Source organism: Charadrius vociferus, unplaced genomic scaffold (genome assembly GCF_000708025.1).
Source record: "Charadrius vociferus isolate BGI_N301 unplaced genomic scaffold, ASM70802v2 scaffold126, whole genome shotgun sequence".
In the NCBI taxonomy this organism is placed as follows: Eukaryota; Metazoa; Chordata; class Aves; order Charadriiformes; family Charadriidae; genus Charadrius; species Charadrius vociferus.
In genome coordinates this window covers 2,064,829-2,087,725 of record NW_009648894.1, presented here as the reverse complement: position 1 = coordinate 2,087,725, position 22,897 = coordinate 2,064,829, and the positions used below count along the sequence as shown (strand labels likewise).

The following is a 22,897-nucleotide window of genomic DNA, read 5'->3' as shown; positions in this document are numbered from 1 at the left end:
GGCCACTTAAAAAATCTGCACGCACCCTGTATCCTTTCCTGTGTTAACATACAATTCTAACAGAAACCTCCTCCCTGCCCCCCTTCTATTTTATAGATGTTATTTGATTAATCTGGGTTAGCTTTTCTACCTAGCTGAGTTTTATCCAGGAGCAAGAAAGCAGGATACCTCAACCACAGAAAGGCAAGATTTAAGCAGCCAGAGGAACAAGGATGAGAACTGACATGTCATCACTTACCCAGTTAATTCGGTTCAGAAGCCTATAGAAACTATTTCACAACAGTGAGCACTACATGAAAAGAAGTGTCAACTGACTGGAAAAAAGTAAACAGGGAAATTTCAAAGAGGTTTTTAATTTGGGTTATCTCTAATTTTCACCTGGCTAAATAAAATACTTAAAGGGATTCAAAATTCATTAAGTCTGTGATGGGAGTTTCTTCACCAACTTTAGCGGGACCCTCTCCATCCGCCATTTCAACAGGTTTTGGACCATGGCCTGATGGTTAAAGGAACACAAACAACTCATTGCAACCACAAGTTCTCCAGCCGTCGCCCTGGCTTGTCCCTGCTCCTCCAGCACCACCTCCTCCTCCAGCACTCATCCCCTTTGCACCTTACCATTGTGAGAGCAAGTTGCAATTTGAAAGCAGTAGCATATATTGCCTTGATGCCAATTCCCCACTCCTTGCACTGCCCCAAAGAGAAAAGGTCAACATGAACATATACTTAAAGGAAATAAATTACTTTTAGACTTGTAAATGACACGTTTGCACTATAGAATAATGCAATCTATACAGTTCACCTTCTGTGGGCAGGCTAGTTGGCAGATGGGACGTGGTGGATCCTCTGGTGGTCGTTAAAACTCTGAACTTTGTGGTGGTTGGCAGAAGGGTGGTGATGGAGTATGGAGGTGTTTCAGTTGTGTCTATATTCTTCTCACAAATCTTATCTTTTGACTGTTGGGAAACAACAAAAACAAAGAAGCGAAAATTAATTCTCAGTGGACACTGTCACTGAATGAAGAATTTAAGCATGAACAAGCTGTCAGGATAAAAAGAATGAAAATGGAAACCCTAAATCAAGGAATTTCAAGAGCTTTTTCTTTTTTTTTTTTCTTTCTTTTTCCTTTGAAGTGTTCTACAGAGCATTCAGCCACAGATATTTTTCATTTAGCTGCAAAACTTACAATGCTCAATGGTTAATGACAAGGCTTCAAAGTCATCCCTGAATGCCAAACATGTTATTTCCCCCAATCAGATTTTAACAACTGAGTTCATCATTTAAATTTTCACTCTTCTATTGAGACTGCTCATTGCCATTGGTCTGAGTGCCATAACACATTTAAAAAAAGATATGTGGGATTAAACCGTAGCTTTTCACAGTGAGTAAGGTGTAGTTAACTGGAACATTTAATTAGGCTTTACATGCAGTTATCACAGAAGAATATGCATATATATGTAAAACATGTGCAGGTATTCAGCCTATAGAATACTTATATACCACACTATAGAGCAACACATTCACTATAGGTCTATTAATTCTATATAATATTAAAATTTCATGTATTTTATATATACATATAATATAAAAATTATTATATAAAATATAAGTATTATAAAATATAAACTATCTATAAACTATAAACTATAATAGTCATACAATATTTTGATAAAAATCTCAAGTCCTTTTTTTTTGTTTCCCCAATTTCTAGACACTTTAAAAATTCTGCAGGTGTAATGAAAATTTTCTTTTATGGATCACACAGTTTTGCAGGAAAATAAATCCTATTAGCTGGCAGCAACTGCCAGTAACTCCTGCTGTCCCCATTCATTTTAATGAAAAGTGGAATCCCACAAAGCCTATTCATTTTATTGAGATCTGCCTGTCAAAATCCAGTGGATGTTGTCTTTCTTTTAATATTTATGGTATTTTATTGCCCTTCATTTTACTAGAAACAATATATTACATTAAAACAAGGTATGAGTACGTGCAGTGTAGTTATTCCTTAATTTCTTCATGTTTAGCTTGAAAGCCACTGTTAATTTCACTGATAAAATTTAATCAAAATTTTGCTCAAAATGTATATTACAAAGAAGGAAACATTACTATGAGAATCCTCGTTATTCATCCTCTTGAATGGATGCATCTACAAGTAACCTCTGTGTGCTAATTATTGATCCTTTATTGAACTCCAGCAGTCAGCTCAGGCATCATTCTGGAAGATGCAAAGTAAGCTGTTGTTTCTACTCCAGAGAGCCCAAAAGCTAGACTGTGAGCAGCAATCACGTAGCCTGAAACTGTGCAAATCAAACTATCAATTTCTCTGATACACTCAATGTACCTATCATTTCCTCTCAGATCATGCACTAAGGCTTGGAGCACTACTTGTATTGAAACAAGAAGGGAGAAACAGAATGGGATGCTACTGTTCTGCAGAAAGCAGTTTCTGGGTAACTACATCTACAGGCACAACTGAGTCCTAGCTGAGTTCTAGCTAATTATAATCTGGATTAAAGCAATACAAAGTTTGTGCACTATAATAACAAATACTCCCAGTACCTTTTATTTTATCTTCTTGAAGAGGTTGTCCTCCACAGACAATAAATCTCACAGAAATTCAGTTCTTATATCAGTGGATTACAAACCGCAAAACTGAAGCTTCAAGCCCATGTAACAAGGCAGTATGTTAGATGCAGTTATTTTGCAATTACAGTTATAAAAAAAATAAATTTCTTCCATCAGGCTGGATTTACATCATTACTTCTCTTTGCTTCTACTGAGAATAAAACTGAATGTGCTTTTCTAACTAGACACTTGGGGCTATGTTTTGCCCTCAGTTTCACCTGACATTACACTTCAGAATGGCTATATGCTGAAACTCATGACAGAATTTAGCCCTTTCAGCCAAAATGCAAAAGTAACTGCTTTTTTATGGCCATCAGGAGATTAAAAGTGTCATAAATTAATTTGCTCCCGTTACCACAATCCCCGAATGAAAAAAAACAAAAAACAAACCAAACAAAAAAAACCCCAATCCCCAAACCAAAAACCTTCTAAAAGGAGGACACTGGGAAAGAACCAGCAGTAAGATATTTATATACGCGTCTCAAAAATGAACTGCTGTGGTCCAACGATACCCCGAGTAACTCTTCTAGAGGCCATAGTCCTTGTTTGACAGTCCACCACTACCATAGTCAGGTATCTTTCTTGTTGTCTCACTGCCTCTCCATGAATGGAAATCCAAATGGCTTGTAGTTTTGGGGTTTGGGTTTGTTTTATTTTTTAAGCTCTTTGAACTCATCTATGTAATTTCTACTGTATGAAATGATTTGGTCTGATTTCATAATCAAAATGCAATGCCTGTTTTTCACGTGAGACTACTCGGACAAAGGGTTTTCTGAGATGAGGAACATCACAGTTTCTTCCTCTTTTCTGGCAAGAGTCAGAGCTCTAAGAGAAAAATAGAAACACTGTTTTGGGGCAGGCTTTCTGGTATTTTCATTTTTTATTTATAGTATTTTCTCAGAGATAAAATTTTTACTTTCTGCCCATTTTATTCCCTCAAATAGGGAGTGAAATTGCTCATCCTATTTTTCCTTATTATGCCTTATAGCATTCCCACTGAATGATAAAGATAAATATAGCATGTCTTTGGCCTTGAAACTATGCTTCATAATCTGAAGAATCTAATCAAATGCGTCATAAATGTATAAATGGCCTCTGATGGGATGAGGATGTAAACTACTCACATACCTCTTCAGGGCAGCCACTGTCTACCCAATCTTGCCGGTGACGGTCAAATCCGCTGGAGCATCTTTAAATGATGAAATAGATAGAAGTTGTCGACATGGAAATAGGAGGAAAACAAGAACAAGAAAGGAAGGGAGGGGAAGAGAAGAGAATGACAGAGAGAATAAGTAAATGATGTGGTTTAATTTAACATCCATATGATTTATGTGGTATTACTTTTATTCAACAGCCTGTTGCTTGCAGTACGAATCAATCATTTAATCCACTTCAGTGAAAGGCATTTCAGTGCATGTATTATTATTTTATGTTTCCTTTTTTTAATTTACAGTTTTTAAATAGGAATATCTCCCTTCCACTGGATAATTATTCTTAAAACTTCACCAAGCTATGGCATTTTTAAGTTTCACGTCAGCCATGTGGATGTAAATTGGTTTAATTATTTCTGTCCAACTCTTTAGCCATGAAAATTTAATCCCACAAAGGATGTAGTGAACCAGTCACTGCTTTTATCAGGCAAGGTGATCTGAGACATCAAGATACACATATAATGATGCGATCAGCGTTCACAGATTTAGATAACAGCTCCTTTGAACAGCCTTCATGACAATTAGAGAATACTATACAGCTGCTTCTACTTCCTCACTAGCTGCAGAAATTTTATTGCATGCATATGTCTTAACAAATTAGGTGAGATTAATAACCTGTTCGCAATATCCTTTCTCATTTGCAGTATGTAACATAGAAATTTTAAAGCAACTTGTAACACTTTAATATAATGATTCCCCTGGCAATCCCCATCTCACAAGAGTGTTATCAGTGTTTATACAGTTACTTAGAGTTTCCTAGACAACAGGTAACATTACAAATGGAAAGCATTATTAAAACAGCAAGCAAATAACTAAACCATGATGCCCAACTTTGAAAGACATTCTCCCCAGTTAGGGTTGCTTAATTTTTTTTTGTTGTTTTTTTATTTCCTGCATTCATTTCCTGCACTATTTTGTTATGAGACAGGATGATATCATTTGGCATCCATGGTCATAATGTACCTGACTGTACAGCAAATAACTTTCTCACTGTCTTTTAATAAGAGTAGGAAAGCAAACAAGGCCACTGCTATGGTAAGCTGTATCTATGGGGTAATTTTTTTGTTCTCAATGAACTGAAAGATGCCAAGACATGCCAAGTATTGCCCTACTTCAATCGAGGTAAACAGGGATCCACTTTGGAAGAGTGAAACAGTGGAATCATTCTTATAACAGAAGAGGATGTTGCAAGTGCATCCAAACAACCTTAACAACTCACTTGGGATTGTAAACTTCTCTGTATGATTATTCTGAGCAGAATCTGCAATGTCTTTAACAAAAGAGCTTGAGAAAATGTTAATTCTCATTAGCTGTACTTGCACTGATCTGCATTCCACCATTTGCAATGTTACTTAAAACAACACCCCAACCCTAACAGGTGTCGCTTATCACTCACTCTATAGTAAATGACTTTTCCAAAAACTCACCGCAGTGAAGATAAAAGATGCCCAAACCAGAAATGTATTCCAGGGAGTACAGAGAGACCTCCTTCCCAATGTACGGGAATAAAGGCCACTGTGAAGAAATTTTTCTTCTTGCTGAGGAGTGAGTGAATGATTGCTATGCTGAGAGATCAGTGTTGCCTCCCTGTCTTTGAGGTGTTCTGTTCCCATGAATGTTTGAGAGAACAAGGAGAACCTTGCTAAGTAGAAAGAAATGATGACGTGACATTCTAGTTATGAATAGAGCATATTTTTTGGTAGTCTCAGTCTCTCCTAAGTTTCTCTAAAGTTTGAAGAATTTCATGAGCAACTTCTGGGCTCATGTTGAAGGAGAACTGGACTAATTTTCAGATGTACTGAATAACACAAAACCCACTACGTTTCAGTCATACTGCTCTGGCTAAAGTCTAATAAGTTTGACAATATTCTGTACATCTTGAAATCAAGTCCAATGTTTAGATATCACATCAAGCCACTCCATAAATTTCTACAGTAGAGGCAATTACTGCAGTTGCACTTCCATGCTAATTCAAACCCAACTGTACTTAGACCTAGTAAGGATTAATGACCTTCTATCTTAGATTCTATCTTGTATCTAAATGGTGTCAAACTTAAGGCTCCAAAGATTAAAATGAATAAAAGCCTATCCCAGGCATTTTCATTTACAGTTCTTAAGTAGTTTCTTACAAACTACTGAAATATTGTGGCAAGTAATGATGCTGGGATTTTTCCCCAGGAATTAACAAACCACCAAAAGCTGAACGCAACATGCAAAGACTTGGAATGGCTCTTTCAAACATCTCAGACACTCTTCTGATGACCCTACTTTAAAGAAAAATAAATTAAAACCTGGACAGTGTTTATTTAATATTTTCTGGTGTTGGTGTTGGTGTAATGATGAGTCCAGACAATATTATCAGAAAGCAACTTTATCAGGAACTAGATAGGCTCCAAGCAAACCTGTTTGTGAACTTCCTTTGAAGCCTGTGTTAATGAGATGTTAGCTGTAGCAAATACTATCATTGCTGCACTGTTGAGTTAGAATTCTGGGAACAGTCATTTCAGTGCACCACTCGCTCTGCCGACTTCATTTTTAAGACCTTCATCTAGTATCATGGTGATAATTCCCTGTTGCCATTAAAACATTGGAGCAGATTTGATTAGCTGTGCCATTTATACCATCTGTCAACATGGCCATTTTATAACAACTTCATTTTCAAGTGATGACCGAAATCAGCTCCTAGCAAAGCAATAACAAAGATGTTCTAGGAAATGAGAATAGAGACATTCATGAAATGTAAGGAATTCCAGGATTTGTGTGGAACTTGGGAATACTAGTTAACAGAGCAAAGGGAGAATTAAAGTCTCTGCATGTATAACAATGCTGATTCGGTATAACTAATGCAGCTGAGTCTGGGGAACAAGGAAGATGTCAGAATCCTTTCAGTGAACTGTATGGAGATGGAGATGCCATCAGACCTACCAGATACCATTTATCACTATTTGGCAGAGCATATTGAAATGACAAGAAGTGTCCATTCAGTGCATGAGTTGAAATGCTTTTCTTCTTCTCTTTTAAGAGAGTTCAATGAAGATTAATAAGAATGATAAAAAAATCACATTCAGTGTATACAGAAAATTCATCAAGGTTTAACCTGTAAAACCTAAAAACATAATGGAAAATTATCAGGAAGGAAAGGGGCAAAGTCTGGATGGAAAAATCTTTTAATGAGGTTGAGCTGTTATAAAACAATCAAGAGCATTAAAATGCAGAACACATGTCCTACAAACCAACTGTTCCCTAGATTTTTGTGGGTTTTTTTTTTGTTGTTTGTTTATTTTTTTCCGAGATATCTGTAACAGCATATGAAGAATGGATTTTGGGGATCTGAAGGGCATTCCAGAAATCTGAAACAATTTCTTAAATACCATGTAATTACTCAGCTCAGTTAAAATGTTTATTAACTCCTCTAAATAAAAGGTTAAACTGGAAAATTAAATAGAAAATTGAACAGTCAGAAATCTTTTCGGCCTTTAACCACTAAGGAGGGCCTATCGCATTAGGAAAAGATTAAGACACTTGCTAGGTTGTTTGAATTACTGAAAAAAAATATAGACCATTCTGAAGTGGAATTTCTTTCCAAGCTGAGGGACATAGGAAGTAAAATATAAAAATAAACATATATATAAAAAACATATTTAAAAAAATAATACTGGAAGCCTTGAACTTTGTGTCTGTCCCGCTGAAAACAAACTTAATCATAGAGCGATTTTTGGAGTAAGAAAGCACTATCTTTGTGCTCGGTCTGGCTTTGCCTTCCTTTACCACAGAACAAGCTCCATTTTGGTTCCTCCATCCTTCAAATATCGCTTTCTTGTCACACTGTGTTGTCTGGGAAAAGACTATATTTTCCACCCTTTGTTATTTTCCACTTTCCCTTGTCACAAATGCAGAACTTTTTCACAGCTTGAAGTGCTTATGAAGTTCACGTGAAGTGTCACTGTGAGTGACCGCGGTACGAATTTGTAAGATATTTGAATGGTATGTGTATTTAACATCTACCTCAATGCACCTAATCATGTATCTGAATTTGAGAATAAATGTGTTTTCTGTATTTATCCTTTACTTAAACATATTGTTTAATTAAACTGTACTTCAGAACAGGATGGCAATTTGAATTGTTAGAAGAGGATTTGCTCATAAGGATAGCTAAGATTTTAAACATACAGCACTACAAACAGCCTGCACTATTTTAATGTTTATGAAAAACTCAAATATAATTACTAAGGCGTAGTTAATACTTGACGCAGGCTATCTGTGCTGGCAGCACTGAATTCCATCACTGTCTTACCATTGCTTGCTTCTCAAAATTTCAAGCATTCAGGAGATGATAGGGAAGATCAGAGGGTGGCACAAATTTCAGCAGGCAATCTACAACCTGATGATGGTTCCCCAATTTTATGGGATGGAAAGTTTGGAAAAATATAGCTACGTGTTCTGTAAAGTACTCCTGCAATATCATGTAAACAGAAAATTGAAAAGATGTCTAAAAAAAAAAAGTTGTTATTTTACAGTAAAAGAGATTGAGCATGAGTAAGACTCGATATTTGTAGCTCTGACACAACATGTGAATAGGCAGTAGGAAATAAGGACTCGCATGGGGAATTCTTGCGGTTGGAAGAGCCTAAGAATAAAAGTGGACTAAATGAAGTAAGTTTTATTTCCAACTCAACTAGAAAGAAAGGAAAAAATCCTAGTTAAAGTAAGACTTGGCAGAGTTCTGATTAAAGAAGAATAGGAGGATATTTTCTATAATCTTAATGTCAGTTAAAACAACAAAGGAAACAAGCTGAAAAGCAGATAATATAAAAGACGCTTTTGCTAAAGGCTCTGCTTTGAATAACTAGAAGGAAAAAGAAAGAGGAGGGCCCTACAGTCAAATCTATGAGATTATGGTACCAGAATTTCAAACAGAATCAGTGGAAAGTAATAACCAAACACGTTCTGTGGGAAGGCGCCACACTGAAATTAATCTCTGATACTAGATTACACTCTCCACTGCCTTTAACTTTGTGCATTTATACCTGCACAAAGTGGGCATAAAGAACTAATAACAACAGAAGTTAGCTATTTTGATCTGTTGGCATTGCTACCTGTTTTGCAGACAATAAATGAGTCAGGGGTAGAAGCAAAGAGCACTGAAGCCCTATTGGGTGTACTTCATACTCTCGTTGATGATCCCAACTAGCACAATTAAGCCCTCTTTCTCACCTTTACATGATTGTCTGAACTATTTTCTATCTTTGAGTATTCAAAATGATCTCTTCAATTTTAGGGTGGATGCTGCCATGATCGTACACTTTTTTCCCCCAATATTACATGTTAAATTTCCTTCTGGTTAAATAAATAAAAGTGAGTGGCCAGCTGGATTTTGAAAACTGCTTTACAGGGCTTTGCACTGACAACCTCAGAAATACAGTTAGCCTTACATAACCAATGCTTTGTCTCTCGTTTCTAAAATAAAAAAATGAAGGTCACCTTTGGAGAAAATATGTCCTTTTCCACTTTAGAGATGAGGAAACAGAGCATAGGAAACATGAAATGATTCAGCTGAGATACCAGAGAATTCAATAACAAAAGCTAGAGTTAAGCCCAGATTTTCTGAAAACCAGACAAGCACACTCTAATTCATCGCTCCTGTGCTTCCCTTAGCACTCTCAGACATATGAATTGTAGAACTGGGAATGATATTGAAAAACATCAAGTCTCAAGTGGCGTGTACCAAGGCACAGATCTCATTCACACATTGGCCAAGCTCCCTTTTTTATTCATGTACATTTACTGGGATTTTGCTCCTTTATAAAAAACCGCTGATAACATTAACAAGTAGTAGAGTCCTTGGGACAGGATGAAAGTGGCCTGCTGCCTAGAGATAGTATAAAACGGGGCTGTTCACCTTTCTGTTATCACACGCGAATCCCCAGAAATCGTGCAATACATAACATGGCAGTTTCAGTACTAGTGGGCATCAGCATCTGAGCTGCTAGAAAGAGAAGTGCAGAGATATATTGGTTAGGGCAGGTTACTGCTCCTGCTATATCTCATTCGCAAATCTAAAAAGAGTAAGAGGTCAAAGGAAGCAGGAGCTATGACAGCAGAAGGAGGCCTAACGTGCTAAACTGACTCTACATAAACTAATGTTTACATGCTTATAAAGGTATGCCAACAAGTCAGGAGACAATTCTGCACAAAGAACATACACAGTTTTGAAACTGTGTATTCATACTACTGCATTTGTGGAAAGTATGGATGAATTAGGGTTAAGAAGAACACCTGCTGTAAAGGCTCAGTGAATTCTTCAGCTAGAGAGCAAAAGAAAGGAAGGACATGAATCATCCTGTAACTGGTTATGTTCAAATGATCTTAAAGTTCAGAAAGTTATTTGTTTCCCAAATTAGTATTCTACTTCCATCTCATCTTTTATCTAAAACTGAGTCAAATTCTGAAGTCAACATTCAGCAAGAACAGTCTGCAAAACAGATTACCAAAGAATAACAGAACAGTTGGGGCTCATCAATTTCTTCATTAATTGTACATATTAATATTTGTTGTGATATCTGGTGGGAAGCAAGTGGTTTCACTAATGCTATATAATAATGCAGATATTGGAAGAGGTAATAGACCTGAATAGAAGGGGAACTAAAGATGTAATGGTGCACAAAAAAGCCTTGATATTTAGGAAGAATATTGAGAAAACTTTGTTTATTTCCCTGAAATTGGGAATACCTCCTACAGAGAAATGTTACAGAGTCCCCACTGCTTAGGTGACCGGAAAGATTGATAAAGTATAGATCCTATAAAGAATCAGTAGACTATGTTGAGAAATTGAAGAGTTTGCCTTAGCAGGTCTTAATCTCAGATTACCCAAATTATTATATCCAAATTATCCAAATCCAAATTATCCAAAAGAGACATGCAGATTTCAGATTTGTCTAAATAAAAATTTCTGGCAACGTTACAAAGGAGTATGTGTATAGCAATACATAAAATTTAAAATATTACGCTAACAAAGAGACTTTTTATTTATGGCCCTTCCTTAAAGGAAGGCTAGGAGACAAATATGATTTCAGTGATGCTCAAGTTATATTAAGGAGTACAAACATAAGAGGTTAGCACTTCTGGAAGGCAGTTAAAGCTATTGTGATCATTCTGGCTATTTCTATACTAGTAAAATAAACATGCCCAGAAACGTTCCTTGGCACTGAAGACTGCTGGCACAGAATGGCCTATGCTTGAACAAGCAAACTCTCTCAACCTTGAAAAGAAGGAGGCTGCACATAAACTGCCAACTGGGAATAATCCCTGAAGCAGTCCAATTCCTGCACCATGCCTGGGAACTGTTCTGGACGGTGCTCCTGGGCATGGACTGAAATCACATCAGGGAACATCATAACTATTTAATGGCACAGACAATTGTTTTCCAATGCCCAGGAAGGTTCCCAGGCTGTGTTTAATTTGCAAGTAATTCTATGTCAAAAATATTTCGTATGGGAAGATGAACTACAGCTGTACAAGTCACTGTTTTGTATGACCGCTGAACTGACCATTAAACAAATCTGACTGGGACTGCCATTCTGCATAATATTTCAGTGAAACAAAAAAGTAAAGAAAAAGAAAATTTGATATAGTGCAAAACCTTTCCATGAAAAAGATCTCAATTTATTCCATTAAAAAATAGTTGATTTATTTAATTCCTTGTTTCGTTTATTTCCCTTGTAATGAAAGCAGAGGAAACAAAGATTGAGAGTCACAAAATTGGTGGAAGACAGATTTCTCCATAGCAATGCAGTGGGTTGGATGCTTATATGAAGGGAAGAAAACTAATGCTTCCACAAAAGTAGATTAACATTCATCCTATAGGGTATCTTAGAGTCAGGTGTGATAACCTGGGCTGCCTGTCTCCACAGATGTGTCCTGAACTTCTGTCCTGAACTTGGAGGTCTTCTGAAATGCTTTGTTATCAGTTTCTCTTCTTTCACTTTTTATAAACACTTGGAATAAGGAAAGAAAGGGGCAGTTGAGAAAATTATTATCTAGCCCAACAATTCAGAATACAATGAGGATGTAGCATTTGGGTTCTGTAATATAGTCTCATGAACATTCGAATATTTGATAAAAGATACGCAGCAACTCATTTCTCAGAACACACCATTTTCCGACAGTCAAGGAAAGAGTCAGGAACTGCAAATTAAATTCATCTCAGACATGAAAGGGAAGAAATCTGATACCTTGTTCCTCACTAAATTAATGTTCTGCCAAGAGGGCCTATTGGACAAAATGCACCTACTGCACAATCATTATTTTTTGCTAATCTATAAATGAAGCTTTTTCTGTAACTGAATTTATCCAACAAATTGTCCTAAAGTCATAAAGCTTGGGTTGGCCAAATTTGTGTATTTTCTAATACATCATTGTTGGAAAAGAAAAAAAAAATCTCAAGTTGTCCAGCTGTTGTAAGCAGTAAAGTTGATTTATTTCAGTCCGTTGGAAAAGAAGTTAAGATAAACTGCAAAATAGCAGTAGCACTGCTCTATGTATAGCAATGCATAAAAACATTACAAAATGAGGAACTATGGATAATGGAACTAACCTGTTTCAATACTATCCTACTTTTTATGATTAAGAATTCAGTTAGGACTACAAAAATGAATTCATTTAATTAGGAGTACTTTGCTCATATATTTGGTTCATAAACTAGGAGAACTGCAGTTGTAGGGCCCAGCTGCACTCTTTAGAAACTAAGCACCTACTTATCTTTTTTTTTATTTTTTTCCCTTAGCCTCCATATTAGAAGTTTGAAGCATTTTTCTCTCTGAAATCTAAACTCCTTATATCCTGCCACACTTGATTTCAGGAGCAGTGACCATGAACTATTTAAAAATTCGCTATTTTCTTTAGGGGAAGAGACCAGTCAACTTACTTCTAACTCTTCTAGTACCACAGGAATATTAGTTAGCATAAAATAATATAAAAAACTATATATGATGGTCAATGGAGAGAGAAGTGGATAAAAACATCAGTAGTTAAGCAAATAAAGGTAACTCTTCCAGACAAATTAGTGTTAGTTAGGTTAGGGAAAAGTTAGCAAATTCCAGAGGTGTGAAAAAGAGATGAGTTGGAACTTTATACACACAAGAAGTGGAAGAAACAGCCTTAGTGCCAAGAAGACAACTTAAGCAGGGTAAAAATTGTGCTGTAGACAAGATGATATGTTGATATCTGATTATTTTAGGTTAAGATATATTATAGTGAGGCAACCGAAAAGGAGTTTGAGACGCTGACTGCATTCCTCTGCCTTTGAATCTGTGCTCATATGGAGGAGGTTACTATCTGCAGATGTCAAAACCTTCTTGAATCTCTGTCACTGAATTCATGTAAAGCAGGTATAATTTCTGCCTTACCTGGTAACTTCCCTCTCAGTGTTTTTGAAGTAATCTTTACTCTTGTGTTTAAGTAACTATCTTATTTTTTCTATTTGTTCTCGTTTCTGTTCTGTATTCACCTAATCATCATCTACCTATATTTCATGGTACCGTACCATGCAAATCAAGTTCCTGTTTTGCATTATACTTTATTTACCCAGTGTAATGCATAAGCATGTTGTTAAGTAGAAATCTTTTCATTTATTAACAGGAAAGCCTGTTTTCTTTGAGTTGTGTTCCTTGCACTCTTCTGATTATACAATTAAAGTCTGATAGTTACACTAGACCACCATTTCTTTGGGAATCAGCTAGGCTATAATGCCTGGTATAGAAACTCAGTCCTGAGAAAGCCCATCACATGGCATAGAATGATGACCAGAATTCTGAGTCAAGTTTCTTAAAATGTCTAGGATACATATAAATTGCATTCAGAGGCATCCATCTGTGGACCCCTTTCACCAGTGAAACAGGAACATGTTTGAATCCAAACTTTCTGGTAGTAGCTATCAATGTAAGAAATGAACAGGCAAAAATGAAACCAAACAGTGAAGAATTTGGGCTGCTGTGTGACTGACCATGGTGCAGGTCTGCCAGCAAATAACTGTTAAATCCCAGAGTGAATGCCTGTTTAATAAAGCAGAGCAATACCCACTATTATGGCTATAGCATTCAGGATAAACTGTGCAGAATTAAGTCTGAACTGAAATCTGTTGTGATTGGAAAGATTTACAGCTGGCACAGAAGTTGTAGTTCTGTATATAAATGGGTCATCAAAGACTGAGTGGGATTTTGTCTTATTGTTCTAATATAAATGAAGAATAAAAACTTACTAGTATGTAAAAGAATTGCAAAAGAAGTTTCTACAGAAAAGAGCTGTGTTGCCTATCTAGTGTTTTATCACTATGGTATCCTAGGTGTATCTGTGAAATTAAACATGGAAATTAAACACAGATTTTGTAGTCTTCCAAATTAATCGTCAAAAGTAAATATTCCCAAAGGTATGAATAACAGAAGGATGTCTACTTAAACGCTCCTCTCAACGGGATTTAAGTGCTTAACTGTCCTCTCTATCTTTGATAACTACTTCCTGCATTTATAAAAAAACACCTTAGGAATGGGATATATTTGATAAACCTACATGAGACAGACTTTGCATTAAGGTCTTAAAACAGTCCAGACAGTGGTCCTTTTTGTATCGACTGCGATATCTATGTCTTGGCCAAGCTGTGTTGCAAAATTGCATACCACAGAAACCTGAAGAGTGGACAACGAACAGAGTTTTTAGGCTTCAGAAGACACGGCAACATCTCTGGCAATGCAACCAATAACTAGTGAAACCAATCTCAAATTTTGAAAGGCAAATGATATGGTAAGAAACAAAAGTATACAATATCACTAGTGTGAGTGATGTGGTTTAAATAAATCACTGTGTCTATATCTAGATTAAGAAACTTCAAAATGCTTTCCGGTCTTCAGGTCCAGGATTTTATAGAAAATATGTTAACAGAAAGATTAGGATTTCAGAGTAATGAGAACTATAGCAATATTCTGCCCATTTTCTAGAAATAATTTTAAGTTTTGTAGCCCAGCCTTGCATTTCTTAAAAATCTGCATCATTTATGAGCATAACTGTCGTCATGTTGTTCTGATTTGTTCAGGAAAGCAAAGCAAGGCATATATGTGTAAAAGTGTGTGACTAATGCTGTGGCTGTAAGAAAATTGCCTAGTTTTTATATGAAAGCAGAATTCAAATTCAGTTGGGTAGATATCAAATCTATTAATGGTAGGACATGGACAGTTTTATTCTCCAGCTTGAGGCTGCCGAGAACATCAGTGAACAGAAAGGAGGACATTGCAGAAGAACATTTGAAGAAAGGAAACTCGAGGAATGAAGCTCATAAGACAAAGTTGTACTTATGCAGGAAAAAGCTGAGGTGTTTGCCCTGAAAAAGTATTCCACATGGCTCTCAGGTGGTATGTGTCCATTTTAAGATACCAGCTTTGAACCAGGCAAGGAGATGATTCTACTCTACAGGCTCCCACACAGTACCTAGTGAATTGGCTGGTCTTGGTCTGACACGTCCTAGGCCTCTGAGAGCTACTGTATCTTCACTAGAGTTCTGTTCAGAGACTGAACTTTTTAGGTTTATTTGTATTAATCACAAGAATTCTTCCAGGCAATCTGTGCTCAAGCGGAATTACAGAAATTCCACAATAATTCCATGGAATCCAGCTACTAATAAATTCCACAAACTTACCAAAGAATGTAGAAAAGCTATTTATCTGCTATTTATCCATGTATCAATCTCAGCAAAAAGTTAGCTCACTGGCTGCAGGCTAACTTTCCATAAAAACATGTTAAGAGCTCAGGATCATCTACATTCCATAGCAATACTTTAAAATGTACTGCTGCGTACGTTTAACTGATGGGTACATCTTCACCGTTACTTATTTTTAAATATACCTTCAGGCTCACTGAAGCTTACACTGTCTTCTAAACAGAACTGCCATCCCACTTGAGAAGATCTATTACCATGATCTTGTGAGACTTTTTTCATCAAACAATACCATCACTGGGCTCACTCTGGTTTGAGAAAATGCTTTGTTCATTAAGTACTTTGATGGCACTTTCTTTTCTTGCTTTACTCCCATCAGGCTTGCCATGCATACAAAATTCTCAATTATTGAATGCTAATTTCCTAACAGTTTCTTGCAGTTCATGTGTTCAAATTAGCTTGTCAAATTAAGAGTGAGCAGCTTGGAAACGATTTGAAGAAGTTGGGTGTGGAGCAATTTTCTGCTCAATAAAGTATAGATCTAGTTACCGTATCATTCTTACCAGCAATGTATCAGGGCTGACAAATTTACACATTCATTCTTGATACATTTGTTGCACTTGATTAAAAAGACCGATTGCTGTCTCAACACAACTTTTAAACCAGAAGCAAAATATGCTGCACTTAAATCAGAGCAAACTCTGACAAAGGGCCAGAATTTCTACTTCTCAAATTTTCAATATGATTGCTCCATAATTGGCAAAGAAATAGTATAGAAGTTAGAAAAATAGTACTGACATTACTTTTCATTTATCACAGGGTAAGTTTGACCTAATTCAACAATCTGCCTGTTAAGACCCAGGTGTTAGGACTCTGCCATGTTTTTATATAAAATCACTCCAGCATAAAGAACTGCTGCAGTGGAATACAAATTCTAGAGAGAGGCAGAATCTGGGCACATTTCTTTCACTTTGCCTGAAGCAGCAGTCTGATCAGCAAATTCATGGAGTTATACACATTGATAGAGTGGAATATATTTTATAGAATACACTATATTTTAAACCTCTAGCCCTTCTAAAGCATTTAAAATGAGAATTTCCTTGTCATTTGTATATGAATCTATTAGACTGATTGGATTATATATGCTCCCTCTGGTGGTTTACTTAATCCATACAAATGCCTCATTTTTTTTTCTTATTATTTATTTTATTTTGTAGTTCAATGGCTAAGATACTGTGGCCAATTTTGTAACAACAGCATACTACTGTAAGATTGTTGTGATAAAAACAGCCTGAGAATAAATCAGCAAGTCTTCCTCCCATCTCTTAATTTAGAATAGAAATATGTAATATCCCTAAAGCAAACAAACAAGGAAAATTAAGCCCTAAAATAGTTAAAACTATGAAGTATTTAAAAGTGGGCAACTGAACCAATCTGGTGGCCTTCTATGATGGAATGACTACATCAGTGGACAAGGAAAGAGCTATGGATGTCGTCTATCTGGACTTCTGTAAGGCCTTTGACAAGGTTCCCTCACAACATCCTTCTCTCTAAATTGGAGAGGTATGGATTTGATGGGTGGACTGTTTGGTGGATGAGGAATTGGTTGGATGGTCACATCCAGAGGGTAGTGGTAACAGCTTAATGTCCAGATGGAGATCGGTGACAAGTGGTGTCCCTCAGGGGTCTGTACTGAGACCAGTACTGTTTATTATCTTCATCAATGACATGGACAGTGGAATCAATTTGTATATGAATCTATTAGACTGATTGGATTATATATGCTCCCTCTGGTGGTTTACTTAATCCATACAAATGCCTCATTTTTTTTTCTTATTATTTATTTTATTTTGTAGTTCAATGGCTAAGATACTGTGGCCAATTTTGTAACAACAGCATACTACTGTAAGATTGTTGTGATAAAAACAGCCTGAGAATAAATCAGCAAGTCTTCCTCCCATCTCTTAATTTAGAATAGAAATATGTAATATCCCTAAAGCAAACAAACAAGGAAAATTAAGCCCTAAAATAGTTAAAACTATGAAGTATTTAAAAGTGGGCAACTGAACCAATCTGGTGGCCTTCTATGATGGAATGACTACATCAGTGGACAAGGAAAGAGCTATGGATGTCATCTATCTGGACTTCTGTAAGGCCTTTGACAAGGTTCCCTCACAACATCCTTCTCTCTAAATTGGAGAGGTATGGATTTGATGGGTGGACTGTTTGGTGGATGAGGAATTGGTTGGATGGTCACATCCAGAGGGTAGTGGTAACAGCTTAATGTCCAGGTGGAGATCGGTGACAAGTGGTGTCCCTCAGGGGTCTGTACTGAGACCAGTACTGTTTATTATCTTCATCAATGACATGGACAGTGGAATCAAGTGCGCCCTCAGCAAGTTTGCAGATGTCATCAAGCTGAATGGTGTGGCTGACACACCTGAGGGACAGGATGCCATCCAGAGGGACCTGGACAAGCTCGAGAAGTGGGCCCATGTGAACCTTATAAGGTTCAGCAAGGCCAAGTGCAGCTGACCTATAAAGGTCCCTTCCAACCCAAAATGTTCTATGATTCTGTGAATAAAAATTGAGCTCTACAAATGGTTGGTTATGCACGTAGTGACAGGAGTAAAAATATTTTCAGGCTCACAAGCTAAAACTCCCTTCCTTGCACTGTACTAAGTGTTTTGCCACCTTGCACTGCAATGCCCAAGTTTGTTATCTCACCCATTAAACCAACAGTAACTTCAGTTCTATGCCTTACTGTAAATTCTTTGCATAAGAACTTCCAGAGCTTTTGAGGAGTGTATTTATAACATCTGAGTTAAAAATGTCTAGATTTCCAGATTTTTATTTTTTACGTGTTTTTTTTGTTTTTTTTGTTTTTGTTTTTTAAGAACTTCACAGTTTTGGTAAAACATGCTGAAGGGCTTAGACCAAAGGGTGTCACAACAGGAGATGTTCCCACTGCACAATTAGGCTAAAGTATCTGCTCTCTCAGCTAATGAGTATTTTTGGTCCTGATCTCATCCATTGCCTTTCCCTGCTCCATAATGGAATCTACAACATCTGTTACGTTGTCAACTATAAAATAAAAGATGAGGAAAATGTAGATACCAAACAGTAAGCTATGTGTGGAGAAAACCCCTGTGTTTCTTATTTGGATTTAATTATTTTCTTTTGTAAATCAGGAGTTTTATGTAGTCAGATAGCATGATATTTATTTTTGTGCTTTTTTTTTTTTTTTGTAATTCTGTATGGGTAGTGCTTTGCTCAGCCCATAAATATTTTAGATTACATAAGACTGTTACTTATACTACAACACTTGATTCAACACAGTTTTTATGAAAATAGGTCTTGTCAGGTGAGATATAGAGAACAACAAACAAAGAAAAACCCTAACCCTTTTCCTCCTCCTGACATTAAAAAATTCCAGATGTAAACTCAGATTTGAAAGTTAACTAAACATGTTTCCAATGTCTTTCTAAAGGAAGAATAAACAAATAAGACATTTCAAGTTTGCCCAGAAGTTCAGAAGACAAATAATAGGCAATCATTTTTCATCTCAATTACCATAAGGGCACCGTGGAAAACTGTCACTTCATATTTCAACTGTAAAATGTTTTCTTATGAACTGCAAGTGTCTAAAGATTTTCCTTTCTGCGCTTTCCAGCTAATAAGCATGAAATGCAAACCAACTTGTTTCTTTATTACCTGCTTAGATGGGAATAGTGATTATCATAATAAAAGATTAGAAGTATCAAGACTTAAATCGCATTATTGTTACTATTCCTAGACACATGTCTGATTTCTCACTTTGTTCAGAACATGTTCCATAAAAAACAGCTGTAACCTTTTCATTTACACAACTAGTGCTGTAGCTGGCATACGGGGTTAAGCATTGAAATGAAATGTATCACAAATGGGATTCTTTCATCTTTTTGGCTCAAGATTGTTTTAAGAGTACAAGAAGCTTTGGGAGCTGTGCACACACATGGGCAGAATAACTGCCTAGAGTGCATGGAGTGTCCTGGCTTATCACTACACACGGAAAGTCCAATAGGGGACTTTGTGGAGCCTGTTCCAGGACACTTTTCAAACTGGCGGTTTGCACTCCATGGGTCAATAGCGTACACTGGTATGATTTCAAACCAGATTATTCAATGCATAATCTGGCAAACAGAGACTCTTAAGGATAAAAGTGCATTTTAGCACATGATTTGAGCCAGATATTTTGTGAACCAGGTTGCCCAAAGCTGAATCTCTCTTCTCTTGTAGGTCCGGGAAAGCCCCCAGCAGGGCTGCCTGGACAACAGTGGTGGGAGTGGAGCCCCTGAGTCTCCAGGCAGCCAGTGCTTGAGGGTAGGGGATCTGCTCTGAGCCAGAGCCATGCCCGGGGTATGAGTTTCAGTGCTCAGGCTTAAAGAACTGGACATCTAACTGGCCACCCTTCAGGAGTCACTTGGGTTCAGAGGACCCACGCTCCCTTACCTCCTGTGCCTCAGGGGATACTCTGATCATTGCAAGAATGTTGTTGTGTAAAGGGCAGTGTCACCCATAATGAGTACAGGAGCTTCATGGCCCTCAGGGACTTCACTGCTGAGCCCTGCTTAGACTCAGGCAGTAGATATTACCTCAGACAAAGTGTTTGGGCCCTAGATACTTTTCCGTCTTACATACTTAAGTCTAGTTTGATGAAAATGTACTGTTAGTACTGTTCTCCTATTCTGCATAACTCCTCTTGAAAACCTAAGTTAGTCAGCCAGCAAAACACCCTTGCGGATCTAGTCATTAGGCTTTTGGGTGCCCTTGGCGTAAGGCAGCCACTTCTGAGGATTTAAAATTTGCATATAGGTATCAAGAGTGACAGCTGAATAAAACTATAATCTAAACTGTTCACAGCTCTTGCCCTTAATTCTTCAGTACTCCAGTTTCCCATCTCCAGTGTTAGAATGATAGTAGCACACTAAACCTGAGGGATGTTGCAAGGACTGGGAGATGCTTTTATCCTGTGTTAATGAACCAAAGCACGAGACAGGCAAAACCTGAGTCTCCAGCACACACAGATTGCGAGAGTGTGCTCTTTGTCTGCATATTTCTGAACTCACTGAAATATCAGTATCAGTTCACTGCTGAAATATGAAACTTTCCTGAACTTCATCAAATCAAAACCATCAATATCTACAGAATCTGAACATAAATCTTTTCAAAACTTTGTATAAAGGTAGTTTTTAAAAATTCCTTGATCACTTAACCATCATAGTTCCATTCTATTTCAGTGCCAACTCATTTAAAGTCAATAAACACAATTTATTTCTTGGGCAATTAGCTTCAAATATTTCCAAGGGAACTCACTATTTCAGTAATGACAGCAAGTACTACAAATTGAACCTATAATATAACAGCAAAGTTGCCTTAAAGATACCAAAAACTTTCTTAGAAAATGACATGTCTTACATGCACACTATACCAAGCACCTAGAGTATATAAACATTTTCAGAAGCATGAAAGGATGATATAAACAGATCTAACATTAATAAATTCTCCCAGTTTTTACATGCTGGGAAGTCAGAGATAATGAAGAACAAATAATCCAAGTTTCAGCCACAGGTGACTACTATGACAAAGTTACTAAGTGTTTCTGGCATTTTATAGACATAGATTCCTGTGTAGGAGAAAGTTGTGATACCATCTTAGCTTACATATTTATAGTTAGTCTCTTTTACTTATGGAACAGTTTTACTTACGCAACCATTATGGAACAGACATAGTTTAAAAAAAATTAGCTCCTAGGGGGATCCTCCATCTGCTGAAGGCAGAATAAAATGATGTGCCTTTGCTTTAGTCATGATGAAACTGTATGACATACGTCATATTGGATTTCAGAGTGGATAGTTTGATGATCCCTTATGAAAAGGGAGACGATGATTTAAGCTTGTAGGGAGTGATAGGAATAGAGGATTTTGCTCTGAATCACCTACAAGAAGAACCTGACTCTCCGAAGACTGCAGAGGTTGCACAACAGCTGGGCTAAAGTTACAGGTGGGAAACAACCCTCTGTTGCAAAATAGTTATTTTCATTCCAACACAGATTGCCCACATGGGGGAGTACAGTTATTCTGCAACAGTTCTTCTGGTCAATTTTCCTTGTGCAGTTACAGGTTTTATATACACTTTCTGTTTTTCCAACAACTGTACTTTGTTGTGTGAATGATTCAATATATGGTTTAAATTTTATGCAAGGAAAAAAAATATTCAAGATGCTGTTCTCGGTAGTAATGTTGCAATGGCTAAATGGGGTCATAGTTTGTTGAGAAAAAAAGGTTGTAGAATCTGTATAGGGTTTTGTTTCTCGCTGGATACATGTTTGCTTGTTAGCCACATGGAAGTCTGTCTGCTCTGGGAGATCTCACTTTAGACTACCAAAGTGCTTCTGCGGCTCCACAGGAGGAACATCACTGTCTGTTACAGCCATAGCTGACCCTCACTGCTCCCTAACAGCAGACAGGCACTGTCCCTCAGCAGAAATCTGAGTCGGTAAATTATTGCCACGCTGGAAACCTGTCACTATCAAGTTCAAAGCCTTCTTCAGGCTTTTGCTCCAAAGCCTAATTGCCTTCCCCACCCTGGGCTTTGCCAACAGCCGAGAGAGACAGGTTTTGGTTTCTCACCTCCCAGACCAGTGTGTCCAGTCAGCTTTACAACCCAGAAGTGACCCAGGCATTACTCCCAAGCATCTGCTTCTGCTTACTTCAAAAACCCCTATGAGCACTCATTTGAAAGCGGACTGTAAATATGAACTTTATTTGTACCCTAGGCACTTCTGAAATGTCTAAGTTAATACCTCATGTAATGCTTTGCTCTTGTTTTTCCAAGCAGATTTTATTCTGCTGCAGCGGAGCAATGTATATCACAACAGGAGATAACAGTCTAGGTTGATTTACAGGACTGGTGACTGAAGAGCAGTGACACACAGAAAAAGCTGGAGCACTGTGATGAAAGAACTCACAACTTTCCATCCTTTATGATTTTTAACCAGGATACTTAGGTTTTCGTGTTGAGCAAGTGCTTCTTTATCACATGCAAAAAGAACTTTTTAAGACTGCAATTTTTATTTTTTTTTTAGGGGAGCAAAACCTCAGTGAGGTACTGAAGTAAATGATTCTGAGTACTCTCCTGTGATCCAGGCATCTCCCCTCAGAATGGAATAAGGCTTTTTTTTGTGTCTCCCTAAAATGTATAACTGTGCTGAGGAAGAGCAAGGTAAAAGAAGACAGGCATGGGACTAGAAGGCAGGTGAGTGTATCCAGAAGTAGTAGGGAGCAGCAAATTGTCAAAGCTGAGACAGGAAGGAGTCCTG

The 22,897-nt window shown here is 37.2% G+C and overlaps 1 protein-coding gene across 1 annotated transcript in view; it reads right to left on the bottom strand.

Annotated features, from left to right (window-relative positions):
• PLXDC2 (plexin domain containing 2) overlaps positions 1-22,897 on the bottom strand; it is a 155,188-nt gene that overhangs the window by 30,467 nt on the left and 101,824 nt on the right. Inside the window, exons 10-11 of the mRNA XM_009887149.1 lie at positions 3,754-3,814; positions 803-956 (exon numbers count right to left, since the gene is read on the bottom strand). Of these exons, the coding sequence (XP_009885451.1) occupies positions 803-956; positions 3,754-3,814 (215 nt within the window). The remainder of the gene's footprint in view (positions 1-802; positions 957-3,753; positions 3,815-22,897) is intronic.